The 15,735-nt window shown below is 39.4% G+C and overlaps 1 protein-coding gene across 2 annotated transcripts in view; it reads left to right on the top strand.

Moving 5' to 3' along the window:
• Positions 1-13,775, top strand: part of rsrc1 (arginine/serine-rich coiled-coil 1) — a 133,009-nt gene extending 119,234 nt beyond the window's left edge. For both annotated transcript variants that reach the window (XM_053227505.1, XM_026941313.3), the window contains 3 exons: positions 8,125-8,231; positions 9,234-9,356; positions 12,913-13,775. In XM_053227505.1, coding sequence (XP_053083480.1) covers positions 8,125-8,231; positions 9,234-9,356; positions 12,913-13,005 — 323 coding nt within the window. In that variant the 3' untranslated portion in view covers positions 13,006-13,775. The remainder of the gene's footprint in view (positions 1-8,124; positions 8,232-9,233; positions 9,357-12,912) is intronic.
• Positions 13,776-15,735: the final 1,960 nt, after the last annotated feature.

Raw genomic sequence — 15,735 nt, 5'->3', positions numbered from 1 at the left:
GTGAAACTAGTGAAGCTTACAACCCACCATTATCAAAGCTGGTATATTTATCATCGAGTTCTTCTAGCTGTTAGCTTATTTGACAGGTTACTGTAATTAAACGAGTTTAATCCAAACCTCAGTAACTCAAAAGTCTATGAATAACGGCAACTTGGACCTAATGAGATATATTATATTAGAGCTATATGGCTCTAATAAATAGACAAAATATTAATTTCACATTTAAAAAGTGTTCATGAAGTAAATTGGTGGGGGAGGGGGGGATTGTCTGTGGAATTTATTGTACTAAAGATTATGGGATCTTTAGGGGAACCTGGCTACAAAACATTGGAGAACCTCAATAAGCAAGCTTTAAAAAAAATAAATAAAAATTGCTATCCTTATGACTGGATCTGTAGCATGTGTGCAACTACCATGGGAAACAATTTTGGCACAATTTTCTGCAGTGTGCAGAGAATAGAAACCCATTTACTCAAAACTCACTTATAATAATTATAATAATAATAAGAAGAAGCTCTTATGGAGTCTTCAATCAAAGGTATTGTAAATTAAGCTCCAAATCTGGAGATGGGATGATTTTTTTCAGAAGGGAAATATTTGGCTACTTGTGAAGTGGATCTGATCGCACATACACCACAGATGCAGTGGACAGAACAAACTTTATTGCTGATTTATTTATTTCAGCAAGTCTCAAAATTCAGCAAGTCAGTGTGTTCATCTGTGAGGCATGCTTTGGGTCGTGAACCTGCTAGCGTTGTTTTGCTTTGAACAATAAGGAAATGTAACGTAGATTAAAGCAATCCTGCAGTGGTGCGCTTGTACGTGTTGCACATTGATGTTCACCTCCATGGACACCAGCACGCGTACACAAACGTGCATCATTCATATCACTGTGCTCAGCTTTTACTCTCTGGGGACACGAGTGACATCTGGCACGAGCTGCCACTGTGTCCTCGTACGTGACCCTACGCTAAACAGCGGAGGGGAGGACGGGGGCTTCTACATCACAGTGCACGCCAAATCAGGACCACTGATGAGTTATGTCAGCTGTGTGTGAGACAGTTTTGTGTGTGTGATCCTGGTTTTGTCGCTCAGGCCTCACAGCGTCACATGCTTTCCTCTCTCTCCCTCTCTCTCTCCCTCACTCTCTCTCCATTGAGATCTCATTTGTCAAGGCCGCCAGCAGCAGGGTATTAGTTATGCAAATATTGACGTGCCGCTTTGGCCTGGTAGCTATCAATTGAAATCAGCAAATCAATGGCCCTAATAGCTGCTCATTACGCACTTGATGCATTTTCAGGGATAGCATCGGAAGCTGCCAGCTCACCTAATCAATGCAGTCAAAAACTATTACCTTCCTCCCAGTCAGACACCTTTTTCATTCGCTCTGCACTGTTTAAAACCACCTCACCTTCTCACCAAACCATAAGCCTAAGATATATTCCTGGGGTATAAATGATGTCATTTACATCACTGCATATACATCACTGTATATACATCACTGCATGTGGCTGAATATTACTTTTAATTATATTCATTTTGTAGCTAGCATAATCTGCTGAAGCTGAAAAGATCTAATCTGATAACAGAATAATACAAAAAAAAAAAGTTTATCATTATTCTATCTCTACCACTATGTACGTAATGCGAAGATCACATCCAAACTTCCTTTCACTTCTGAGTTATGTCTGCAGGCCTGAAGCTAAAATCAAGGCTGCTGCTTTCTTCCTCTCTACTCCAATTCCCCAAAGCCTCCACCACACACTCTCCATCAGGAGTGGACACAGTCTTTATTTAGACTCCAGATTGGAACAGATAAATAAGACGGGTGCTAATGGGAGAAGTCGAGCTCTGGGTGGGTGTCGGGGGCTCGCCGGGATAAATCATTAGATGGAAGGTTATTGGAAATGCAGCGGGATAAAAGAGCGAAGAAGCCAGTAATTGCCTTAAAGCTCAGACTACAAAGCCTCACTCGGGCTTTTACAAGGCCAGCCGGCAACAAAAGAGCCGTAATTTATGAGCTCAGCGTAAAAGAATAGCATAATTGCATTAAAAATTAATGCTAATGAGGCCCAAAATGGGGAAGGTGGTTGTTATGAAAGTTTGTATTCATCTTCTCCGGCTTGAATGATGGGCCGGTGGCTTGATTAATGGCTTAATTTCTATCAATTAGCAGGCAAAAAGATTCTCCACAGAGACAGGAGGGGCTCAATTGAGCGTTGAATTACATATCTCGGCCTGGTGAGGAGAGGGTAGAGGAGAGGGCAGGAGACTCAGCCACTTATCTGTGTGTGTGTGTGTGTGTGTGTGTTGGTGTGTTATTCTATTTAAAAATCCAGGTTGGAGAAGCAACACACAGGTCCTGAGGTTGAGTACTGCTTCTCCTTCCGCATCCACTGTCTTATTACTTTGTGTGTGTGTGTGTGTGTGTGTGTGTTTATTTAGAGTGCTTTTCAGTTGCTTTCATCCTCAGGAGCGATGCCATCATTAAGCCTTGTTTTACTGCCTTTCTCGCCGCCTAATTGAAGTTCATGACATTCTAAAGCCCTTTTGAATTTACAGCCATTTGTAACCAACTGCCTGATGACAGGCACTTATTTATTTATTTACTTATTTATTCCTCAGCCACGACGAGATCCGCCGTAATTGAGTTTGTGGAGCTAATGCGTTCAATTACAAGAATTAATCAGGCGCAGTGAAATAGTCTTATTTCTTTCTCGCTTTTCTGTCTCGTGTCACTCGCTCACGTGTCACAGGGTTCCTACAGAAACATAGAAACATACTGAAAGTATAAAAGTATGGAATTGTATTAATATATGTAGATTTAGATCGCTAATGAGCAGGCCAGAGGCAACGGTGGCAAGGCGACAGGAGGAAGAACCCTTGTGGGAACCCGTCCTCTTCTGTGTGACAGCGGAAAGTGGGATTATAAATCATTCCAGCGTACAGATGTAGAAGTAGAAGGAAAGGCAAACAGTACAGTGTGTTGAAAGGTTGCTCGGTTTGAGTATATGGTGAATAGGGTTCCTGGGATGAACATAAGGGCACTTTTTTCTATTCAAATTTCAAGTGAATACTGTGAAAGATCAATATTTTATCATACTGAATGATGAAACTGCTCATGGATGGAAGTAGCTCAAAGGATTTACAGCAGCAACGTAAATATGTGGGTTTACAGAGCAGCGTCTCCGCTTGAAAAGCAAGTGAAGTTAACAAACACAGATAGCTGGACTGTAATCGATTCACTTCCACTGAAAACAGGGTTTTTCACTCGAATCCTGTTGAGCTTCCATTTTCTTAAACTGCAATTCCACACTTGATGCAGCTCGTTATATTATTCAGCGCTCCATGAGTTGACGTGTTGAACAGGTATGAGGAATGTATTAAGGAGCTGGAGAAGGCATGAGCATTTTTGTTTCTCGTATTACAGTGTTTATAAATGAGAGTTTGTGCCTCAGAGTTTGCGGTTTGAAAACATTTATATTGTGTGGAATGTGATTTTGTCCATAAGATTAACATTGTAAGGGTTAAAATAAAAAAATATATCTTTTAACCCATCTCAAGAAGCAATTTTTTTTTTTTAATACAAGCTCTCTTCTCTGACAGCCTGCATGTTGCATAGAATTAGCAAATACACAAAATGTAGTTAACTAGCATGCTTTATAATGGCATTAACATTGTTTTATTGTTATTATTATTAATAATAATTTAGATTCAATCTATAATTTGGGTAACAGGGTTGTGCCTCATCAGTTAATATCACTGAAAATGAAAAAAAATTATAATAATGAGAGAGATTGATTTTCTTCTTCCCACAATCTTCAGGAAATTTGGATGATGCAACTTCCTGTTGAACATGTCACTTCATTTCATGGGGTGAATGTGTTCAGGTAACGAGGCTGAAAGAATGTTGTGGGACTCTAAAGTGTATTGGACGAGTCATGAAAAGGGATGTTTCAAACAAACATAATATGATTTCTGAAGTATTTTAATGATTATATATTTCAAGTGTAGTTATAGTAGGTTGAGATGAGTAAAATGCTGTTTTCTAAGTGCTGTAGAGGTTTTATTATTGTTTTATCAGGTTATTTATCTGAAACATGCACGTATGTTGTTGTGAAAGATACTTTACATGTGTTTTATCATTAATTTACATACATATTAGTAAACGTGATATCAGTGGGACACAAATGACACCCTACTGTAATCGTAGAATCATCCATATTGTCACTAATTATATGTAAAATATGTGACGGAATTGGATGTATTCTTATGCACTTGATTATACTGTGTGCTGGGGAATCCACAGAAGACTCTGATCTGGAAAGCGTATGACACTTTTTAATATAAAAACATGTAGAAACTTGTGAGGACGCAGAGGATAGAGACAAGGCATTTGGCTGTTCAATACCTCCCTCTGCTGGAAAACTGTAGCCAAGCTTCCCGTTTCTTTCCTCGTATGAAAAAGACGAACAGCACCATAATTTCCTGATTGTAGATTTCTTATTGGAAAGGTCGTCCGAGTTTGCCTGCAGCTTTATCCTTCTCTTTCTGTCTATGAGAAAGACAAAGAGCTTCTTAGAGCCTACAATAATTTATTGATTTTGATGTCTCGTTGGACTATTTGGGCCAGTTTGCCTTTAGCTGCTTTAATTATTCACGCTTGTTTTAACATTTATACATGCCTAGAAGCGTGTCCAAAACCCAAAGTGGTGCTACACACTGGAAATGGAATTCACAGAACCTCGGGATATGGTTAAAAGAAGAAAGCTTGCGTAAGGATTGGGAAATGCCATGTACACAACTTGTCCATCTAAAATGTCTTATAGTTTTTATTTCTATTTTTTTTTCATTCTCTCTCTGTCTTCTTCTGTATCCCTGTTAACTGGTATGTTCTCTTTCACCGCTTATATTTTTTACGATGAGGATAATGTAGTGACGATGGACTCAGCACTCTAAATGAATGTCTTGGATAATGTGTCAATATTAAATATCAACTTTGACCTGGCTTTGCGCTGACGGCGGCTGGCAGTGGCCTTTCTCCGGCAGCGCTATCGATTTCCCGCTGTCTGCGTCTCACCCGGGCCCCTTCTCACCGAGTCCATTATTTTTGATTTTCCTATGAAATACATATCTTTCCCTACTGACATCTGACAAACAGCATATGGAAGTCATTTTATCTACCAATAATGTGTTTGTCAAAAAGCATGAGGCTTTTATAGAATCCCGGGCCGAGGATAGGTTGTCACCGGTGCGCACAGGCTCGGTGTGTGTTTCTTTCTGTTGGTGTATCAGTTATTAAGACACTCTACACACACACACACACACACACACGTGGGATTAATATCAGGGGTGATTGAGGGGCACTGGGCACCGGACTGCTGTCATGTGAAAGACAGGCAGCTGGAGGATATTGTGTGTTTTTTTGTTTGTTTGTTTGTTTTTTGTTTTTTTTTTTAGCTCTGTCCTTCTAGACTTTTGAAGTAATGAACACTATTTTGGGAGACTGTTGTCTCTCCCTTCTCTCTATCTCTCTCCCTCTCTCTCTCTCCCTCTCTCTCTCTCACTCACACACACACACACACGATCCTTCTCACAGCTTGAACATTGCCTGTCACTTCAGAAGTACATGAGAGTAGTCTGGGAGTGGGACTTCATCAGCACAGGTGTGTGTGTGTGTGTGTGTGTGTTTGTAGTGTACCTGTGTGTAAATTTGCATATATTTTTGGGCTGTCAGAACAAATTTTATGGAAAAAGATGTGAATTTTTGTACACTGGAAAAACCTATTTAAATATAGACTTGTTTTTTTTTGTCTCTGAACACTGCTTAGAATTTCAAGGAGGATAATTCAAAGCAAATAAATACAGATGTGTGGTTTTTGAAGCAATATATTTCACTGCTGTATTCAACAGCGTTTCAATTTCATTATTAAGAATTCAGTAGCTCTTAACATTTAAATCTTTGTCTGTTTTTTGCTTCCATAATGTTCCTGTTTGAATACTATTCAACTTTTCATTTTTGTGTATTTTAAGTGATATTCTACTTACTGACCGAATGTACATCTATTAAAATGTGTTTCTTAACCTGTTTTGCACAAATGACCCTGTCACCTTGTGGTACGAGGGCTCTGAATAAATCATATCATATTTTTAAATATGTATCAATTTTTAACAAAATTTGTGCATCTGGGGCAAAACAAAATAGGTTTTTTTTTGTTTGTTTTTTGCCACAAAAGTGTTGATCATTCAAAGTTACAATGTAAATGTAAGTACATTGATGTAAATACTTCTAATAGAGCTTCTTTGGTCTTCTCTGGGATCTATAAAGCAGCATACCCAATAAGATGAACATAAATTGAAACCAAGCTGAATGTACAGTTATAGGTGATCACATGTAGAAAGAAATGAAACATATACAATACGAATTTAACAACCAAGCCATTTGTGTTGTCACATACATATATAAAGTATGCATTAGTTTCGTGTGTATGTATGTGATCTGTCAAGGGTCACAATTTTGATCTCGTTTAACCCAGTGTTCCACTCTTGTATTAAAAACATTTTAAACTGTAAATTATTGTTCTGCGTGCTCTGTATTTGCCATTTCTTGCTCCTCTATTAATGGCTGGTTGTTAAATCTGTATGGAACAGCAAGGCGGTATACAAATTTAGCCCAAAGTCTTACCCGAAAAGATCTAAAAGAAAAGCTATTCTTTATTAACTTATGTTGCATGTTGCTCCAGTTTTTTACTTGTTTCTAAATTTTTTGTTAATTGCTAAATTAAAAATGCTAAGAGTTTTCATGCACATTTTTCCCCCCCTTCTCTTTGTTTTGCACCAGAGTGTAGTGCCATACATATATTATGTTATTCACTATATCGTGAGCACATGTAGTTAATAGAAACCCATTTTAACCTGTTTCAACTGTCTGGTGCGTAAATTAAAAAAAGGCTCTCTACCAAATATCAGTGACAAAAATCAAGACGAATTTAAAAAAGCAAGTTTCACCTTCTGCGGTTTATGAGAACCCATTTTGTAGTGCTATTGCTGAAGACTGCTGTCAGTAGCAGTATATAATTTTAACCTAATTAATATCTGAATGTATTTACATCCTAATATTTCCACTAGTGCACCTTTAAAGGAATCTGACAACCCTAATATATGTATTCAGAACTCAGTTTCAAAGACTGATTCCTTTACTGTTAAAAAATAAATACATATTTTTTATTATTCCTTCTGACAATCATCAATCATCAGTACTGAGTTGCAGTGAAGAAGAGTGTGTGTTGCTAGTCAGATAATAGGAGTGTTGTGTAAGTGGTGTTTACATCAGCCAGGGCTCCTTCACCACCACCACCACCACCACCATCGCCGCTGCCGCTGCTGCTGTTAACCGCATAAAAGCCAGAGCAAATATTCATTTATTCATTAAACAAGCAGAGCAGGAAGATGTGTTGTGACAGTCATAGTTAATGTGTGGAATTAATTCGTCTCATTAACATGCCAGCAAGGATGCACATGTGTGAAAGAAACATTCAGTGTGTTTAGTGAGAGAGAGAGAGAGAGATCAGGCTCAGTATATTTGTGCTTCTTTACATCTGAGCCACTTTCGTCCAACGATAGGATTAAAGTAGGTAGATTTATTAAAACTGTGCAGCCTGCAGCAAAGGAAAGCAGAGACATGCAGCTGTCCTGCAGATGGATGGATGGGTGGATGGATGGATGGATGGATGGAAAATGAAGGGAGAGGTGTGTGTATTGATTGGCAGATCAGCTGACAGGTGATGCGTAATGAAATTATTGTTATCATCTTAGAATTTCTTTTTCCCTTTCAGATAACTAGAACTGCAGTTTCGTTTTACTTTTTCACTTTAGAAGTTGTTATATACGAGTATTTTTTAATACGTGTATATAAAGGAGCAGTTTTGAGGTTAAATGAGTTGAATTGTTTTGAGTGTATTTGTTTTCTTATGTGTAATATGTTCCTGGTATAGTAGGAGGTGCAACGAGTTGACATTTATCAAATTGTCCCTAGTGCTTTTTTCCCCCCTGTCCTTGTTAGTTTGACCTTCCCTCTGCCCTCATGTCTTTCTCTCCGTTTTTTTTCCCCCCCTCCCTTTGCAGAGGAGGTCTCTCTCGCCGAGCAGGTGAGGAGGATAAAGGAAATCGAGGCCATCGAGAGCGACTCTTTTGTTCCTCAGGCTTTCAAATCATCCCGGGACGCCGCCAAGGTGCGCTCTTCTCTCCCTCCTTCTCCCACTGTCTTTCCCCTCCCTCTCTCTTTCTCTTGCTTTTCATTTGCCTCACATCTCCTTCCTCATCGGTGTGATTAGATTTGCTGCTCGCTGGCCCATATTCCATCTGCGGACAAACGGAATCATTCCCATTCAGTGCCGTTTGAGCTCCGCTTTGTGCACAATAGCTGGGGTCTAAAAAGCGTCTCCCCGAAGTGTCCGAGCCATTCCCACAGAAATCTGCACTGAAGTCACTCACAACCAAAGCCTCACGGTCACATTCCCAATTAGATTAGAGACCAATGCTCGCTGATCTCCACCATCCAAGACAAAAAAGAGGACAGGTGGAATGGGCTGGAGTGATAGATTACAGCAGGATAGAGAGCCGATCTTGGATATTTGTCCGAAAAGGATATGTGGAAAGACTGTTACATCAGGCAAATACACATATGAGTTCAGTAGTAGTTCAGTGATCTTATTAATCTTTGCAGTACATGAACTGAGGTTAAAGCTTGTGTGGTATGGACAGCATTCAGTGGTCTTGTGCCTCAGGCGCACAAGGTGACCGACCGTGAACAGGTGAATGAACTTTCCTAGAGTCAAGTCCTCAGTGTGCAGACGGTGCCATCATGTGGCCAAACATCAAAACACACTGTAGGTTAATATTCACCTGGGTTATTATAGCTAATGAAAAAAAACTACTAAATATTTTTAACTGAAAATAACACCGCATTTAAACAAAATTTATTTAAAAAATTATCCAGGAAAATAAAAAGCAGACATGAATCGACATCTCCCAGATGTGAATCGATGAATCTCCCATTCATCCATTTAAATACTATTGAATTTTAGGTTGTAGACCATTAATGATGCCTTAAAAGTGTTTTTCTGTTGTGTTTATTCTACTTTTCATTCTGTGCCTACAGCTAAAATCTATAACTTTTAAAATTAAATAACTTTAATTTTAAAAGATGCCTAAAAAGTAAAAACTGTTCACAGGTAACTGAATCTGTGGAACTCCAGGAGGCGGGGTCTGGTGTCACACCCACTGTGAAAGAGGAAGTCATCACTCTACCCACTGCCATCAAGTACAGTAACACCGACACTCTCGCTCACCCCAGTGTAAGTGTATAGCTTTAGGTTCATTGCTCACCTTTTTTTCATCTTTCTGTGTATAATGTTTCTGCCACTGATTTTAGATCTCTCTGTGATTTTTTTTTAACATTGATGTTTTCTAGCAGTTTGTATTTTATGTATTCAAAATTCACTCATTGAACTTTTTTTTTTTATTATTCATGCAATAGTCTGTCCTATTTAAGGCTCTACTTTCTGACAGGTTTTATTCTGTCTGTAATATTGGCAGACAGAATTTCCCGCGAAAGCTCTCTCTATCTCAGCGGCAGTGCCGCAAACTCGGTTATGCGTGACGGATGCAGATGAGCCTCACGTAGCCTGATCTATGCGAGCAATATGCCCGAGGCGCACGAGCCCCCCATCGCCAGTAATGATTCAATCATTTAGCCCGCCGCTGCTTACTGTATCTACTGTAATTTCAAGTAATTTTAGCAGAGCGCAGAGGCCGTGTTGGTGTGTGTGTCCTACACGCAGATAACACACCAGGAACCACGCAACATGCATCCAGAGAGCATTAGCAGAAGCGTGTGTGTGTGTGTGTTTGTGTGGCTCCTGTGACAAAGTAGAGGCCCTACAGCAAATGCTACAGGCAAAACCTTAACTCGACATAAATGATACACTTATCTCCACTCCCGGAGCCGCCACACACTAACTCTCTCTCTCTGTCTCTCTCTCTCACACACACACACACACACACACAAACACACACACACACACAGAGTGTGGGATGGAAGCGATCATTCTTTCCTATCCGCAGATTTGATTTCACGCCTTTCGTGTTGTTTGGATGAAAGTAAAGACTGATGAGCGCCGGGGAAGAGTCTCCAACTTCCAAACTTAAGGAACTCATAAGCCCAACTAATGCGGGAATCACTCAAATCCTGCTTTCACGCTGACACCCAAATCACTGTTATGCATTACGCTGTCATATGCGCTTAGGATACGATAGCATTTACTGTCGCTCTCCCTCCCCTCTTTCTAAATCAAATCAAGCCAGCGAGCGTATTATATGAAGCAAACTCAGGCAATTAGAGACCGAGACTGGCGTGCGTAAACAATATAAAAGAGTTGTTATAATGGGTTACATAGACTTCTGATCTGTGATGTCTGCCATTAGTAGATCTTGGCCAAATACGTAAAGTGGATTAAGGCTGTAAGTAGATTACCAAGTGATGCCAGTGTTAGGGAGAGTACTTGTAGGGAATTTAAAATTACATTCCACTGCTATACTTTGAATATGAAAAGACATCTGAACACAAGCCAAGCTCAGTGAACAGGATTAATGAACAGAGTATGCATATATATATATCAATTTAAACAGCAATGCTACAGATAGTAGGCTAGTGAAACATAATAAGCAAGCCAAGTTTATCAGTTAAATCCTGATATCTATCTTATTTGTTCTAATTCCATGTTCAGAAGTCATCCATTATTTTCTCTTTGCATTACCCATTTCTCCTCCTGCTTTCTTTCCTCCTGCTTTTCTCCAAAGCAGCTTATAATTGAGAACAGATACAGTCTAAGCAGTTGAGGGTTACGATCCCATTCAAGGGCCCAGCAGTGGCCCTCTGGCAGTTCTGGGATTTAAACTCACAACTTTCCGGTTTAACCAATGAGCCTTAACTGGATGTGAATGTGCAGAATGTTTCCTTTTCACTGGCTTTATCTTTCTTCAACTGTAAATGTGGAATTACAGCTCCGGTTTGATCCTGAGATCGGGTTATTGTCTATGCTGATTTTCTGTGCATGTTATTTCCGTGTCTGCATGGGTTTCCTCCGGGTTCTCTGGTTTCCTCTCATCTCATAAAAACATGCCTGTAGGTGGATTGGTGACTATAAATTGCCCCTAGGTGTGAATTAGTGTGTGAATTAGTGTTTGAACGGCGCCCTCTGGTGGACTGCTGTCACATCCAGGGTGTACTCCTGCTTCACACCAAGTGTTCCCTGGACAGACTCCAGATCCACCATGATCCTGCCCAGGATAAAGCACTTGCTGAAGATGAATGGATGAACAATAAAAACATCAGTTTTATCCTGGATTTGAAATTTTGCCATGGATGCAAGATAAATGGAGAGGAAAAAAAGGAGATGAAACTGTAAATGAATCACAAGGAACCAGAATCAGTCCAGAATTGGCTGAAATACACTATATTGCCAGAAGCTTGTGGTCACCTGAAGATCAAACCCATATGTGCTTGCTGAACATCCCATTCCAGATTTAGTTTAACTTTGCTGTTATAATAACCTCCACTCTTCTGGAAAGGCTTTCCACTAGATTTTGGAGTGTGGCTGTGTGGATTAGTGCATTAGTGAGGTCAGGCACTGATGTTGCATGAGGAGGCCTGGGGTGCAGTTGGTGTTCCAGTTCATCCCAAAGGTGCTCAGTGGTGTTGAGGTCAGGGCTCTGTGCAGTACACTCATATTCTTCGAGTCCAAACTTGGCAGACCATGTCTTCATGGAGCTCGCTTTGCACACAGGGGCATTGTCATGCTGGAACAGGTTTGGGCCTCTTGGTTCCAGTGAAGGGAAATTGTAATGTTACAGTGAACAATGACATCCTATACAATTGTGTGCCTCCAACTTTGTGGCAACAGATTGGCAAAGGTCCCAATATGGGTATGATGGTCTGGTGTCAACAAACGGTTTGCCGTATAGTGTACCTGCTGATCTGAAATAAATGCTCATAAGCAGAGATTCTTGGCTCTAGTACTGTGAGCCGAAGTCTCCCAACCCATTGCCAGGAACCCTCAGACAGTGCACATTTTAGCCCCCTCACACATGAGTCGGGTATTTAGTGTTCTTTTCATTTGGGAGGTTTTTATTGTTGTTGTTGTTGTTGTTGTTGTTGTTGTTGTCATCATTTAGGTTTTTTGTTGTTGTCTGTTTTGTTTGTTTTGTTTGTTTGTTTGTTTAAAAAACACACTGAGCTAATGCCCTACACCAGTGGTACTTAAGGTCCAGTTACCTAAAATCTCATGCTTCAAAAGGTCCAATAAAGCAACTAATAGTTTCTTTTTTTTGTTTGTTTGTTTAAAAGCTTAACCATTAGTGATTAAGTTTATGCTAATAACTAAGATAATTCAAAAGTGGCTATGTTTTAAATAGTTGTGTCTTAAATGGTTATGTCATGGACTGGAAGTCAGGGAAAACATTTCTTTATGAGCTAATGTAGATAATCCAATGAACTTTGGATAAGCCGTACACTAGCCTTAAACTAGAGTCGGTGAAATACGGCCATTTTTGGAGAAGTTTATCAGCTCTGCTACAGTGTTATATGCTCGGTTCAGTCCACTCGGTCCATCAGTAGATAAGCCCTGCCCTGTCAAGCACTCATGAAGCACTCGATCATTAGATGATGAAGTAGGGAAATTTTGAAGGAACTCGTATCCAGGAACTGAGGCACCTGAACTTACAGTGTCACCTGCTGGTGAGCTTTGGAACATTCAGCATGTTATAATTTTCCCCAAACTGTTCTGATCACACTGATTCTCTCTCTCTCTCTCTCTCTCTCTCTCTCTCTCTCTCTGTCTCACACACTCTCAGTTATTCATAGACAAAGAAGAAGCAGAGAAGTTGTGGCTGAATCGACTCCTGTCACTGCGCCAGGAGAGGCTCATGGGAAGTCCTGTGGCCTGAACTCGACTCTGCGTAATGAACATCTGAACATCAGCTTCTTAAATATGATTCTTTTTTGTCTTTTTTCTTTTTTTTTATCAGGATACAGTTTATTAATAGAGGCTGCTTGACTGATTTCATTCAGGAAGCTGATCAACTTGTGATTCATTAAACCATTAGGGATTTTGTTAGATACATATATTTGACCTGTGTTAATGATATTAATGATTTTTCTTTTTACTGTGTTAAATTCTCAGGGTTCAGCATTAGCTCTGCAGTTAGCCTTTTAAGGAACACTTAAGGAATATTTGGTTTCTGTTAAGAGTCAGATGGAAGGAGGAAATTTCATTTGCTGTCTTCATGTGATGCCAGAAGTATGATGTATTTTACTTTTCCCAGGAAGTTGAAATAGCTAAATGGAGTTTAGAAATAATGTTGTTACCTTAGTGACACACAATATGTTGTCATCTCATAAACTTTCTCAACCCTGATTAAATGGTAGTTTTGACAAAAATGCAAGAAAATTTATGAACCTGTCAACATGACTTTTTTTTTTAATTGGCAAGTACGAAATGAGCACATATTTTTTAGTTAGTAGGAAAAACTTTTTACATTTTGAAACATAATGTCAATGCAAAACATGACGTTTAGTCATTCTGAGAATCTAAGCAAGAAAAAAATACACCCACGTAGATAAGATTCTGTTTATTTTCTTCCTTCACTAAAACTCTGGAACTGTATTTTACATCTTGATGTTTTCCAAAATAAAGAAGCTGTTTTTATGGCCCAAATTCTTGTTCTCTCTTCTATCATGTAGCTAATCAGATCTTATCACGGTGAAAGCCACTGATCTCAGTAAGTCTTTGTGTCCAAATGCAGTTTTTAAAGATTCTCTAATTGAAGCACAGGTTTGTTTGACAGTTAGGTCCAGTGTCCAGCCTTGAGGTCCTTCTTTCTGGACAAACTAAAATTCTTAATGCAAAGTTTTGCTTGGCTGATGTCAGGTGTCACGCTGGTGCAGGGTGTCAGGGTCGTAGGTTCAGTCCTGAGCTTGGGGTTCCGTCTCTGTGCAGGTTCTTCTCTCTCCTTGTCCACATGGGTTTCTTCTGGGTTCTCCGGTTTCCTCCCACCTTTCAAAAACATGCCAGTAGATGGATTGTCTATGCTAAAGTTCCCCTAGGTGTGAGAATGTGCAAATGTGTGTGTGCATGGTGCCCTGCAGTTTAGGGTGTGTTCCCACCTCACACCTAGTGATCAATTATATAAACAGATTTTTAAAAAAACAAAAACTGTTGTTCACTACATATAAAACTGTAATTAATGTGATATAAGAGTAACAAAACACTTCAGAAAGTGCTATTTTATGAAAATAATCAACTTCTGGGTAGTACAGCATGCCTTGTCATGTTTTATTCCATACCAAACTGACTTCATGCACATGGCCATGCTTTAGTACTACTGTGTAAAGTAACACTTGTGAAATGTTGCATAACCTCCACACGCTTAGTATCTATGAAACAGGGAGCATGTTTTGGCGAAAATGGAAGCCAAAATATAGCAGCAGTTTGTAAGTGTTCTAGATATGATTTAGATCCATAATGATCGTACTCTTCTAAGTGACCGTGGATTGTGGAATTATAAATCATTTAAAGACAAACAGTATTAAGTGTGTTGAAGGACTAAGGATGTTCAGTATGAGCAGATTGTGAATAAGAGGATGATTGTGGGATGAACACAGGATGGTCTTTATAATTACAGCAGCAGTTCTGAGATTATCCACTGAAGCAGCGCTGGGTCTTGGACAGAAACTGTTTTTGGGAAGGGCAAATCTGCAGTGAAAGTCCTTTACAGACCAACAAACGTCGAATGGTTAACAAATGTAACAAGTAACCTTTCGAGAGTAAAAAAAGCAACAGGATTTAAAAATAAACTTTAAAAATCTCCAACCCTAGCCATGAGTGCAAATGTTTGCATAGTCTTAGTTCAAAATGAACAAGAAAAATGAATTTATACCAACAAAATCTTTAGTTCTCTTGTTTTGGATTTGTGTCTCATTGCAGAATTGCATTGTATTGTATTGTATTTGCCCTCAACAATATTGAATAAAAATGGTTTAAAGAATCTAGTTGCAGAAATGTGCTGTGATGATCTTGTATTATTTTTTTCATAACTGATAAAATGATAAAAGGACAGCACCACTGTTGTCATAGGTGTGTGTTAGCATGTGCATGCACATGGGTGTGTGTGTTTGTTGTGTGTGTCTTTCCTCCAGCAGGTGGTGTGTCTTTCCTGCAGCAGGCTGTTTGATCACTCTTGCCTGCTGGATTTTCTTACATGCATGCTTCACACTTCCTTAAGTAGACGTGATGATAAGAAGACCTAACTGTCCACATGTACTCTATCTGTAGTTGTCATTACAAGAACATGGTTAGCATTCCTTTAAAGGTGCGTTAGGTTAGATTACTCTAATTACTCTAGATTACTTTTTTCCATGATTCGGTGGGTTCAACATTTGAATGTTTTTTTTTTTTTTTAACTCTGTGACACCACTCCCACCCATGTTCACAAAGCTCTGCTCCCAGGATCTACAGTGGCCTGTAGAGTGTCTATAAAATGACTGACAGGAGGCCCATCCAAACACAAACATGCATTTCAGACCAGAATGGATTTTCTCAGCAACTTAATACACTTTTGGCCACGGCTTAATCCTCTGTTTTTGTTTTTGTTTTATTTTTTAAATCATGTACTACA

The sequence above is a fragment of the Pangasianodon hypophthalmus genome, chromosome 21 (genome assembly GCF_027358585.1).
Source record: "Pangasianodon hypophthalmus isolate fPanHyp1 chromosome 21, fPanHyp1.pri, whole genome shotgun sequence".
Lineage (NCBI taxonomy): Eukaryota > Metazoa > Chordata > Actinopteri > Siluriformes > Pangasiidae > Pangasianodon > Pangasianodon hypophthalmus.
The sequence above is the reverse complement of the archived record's forward strand: the minus strand, read 5'-3'. Positions and strand labels throughout refer to the sequence as shown.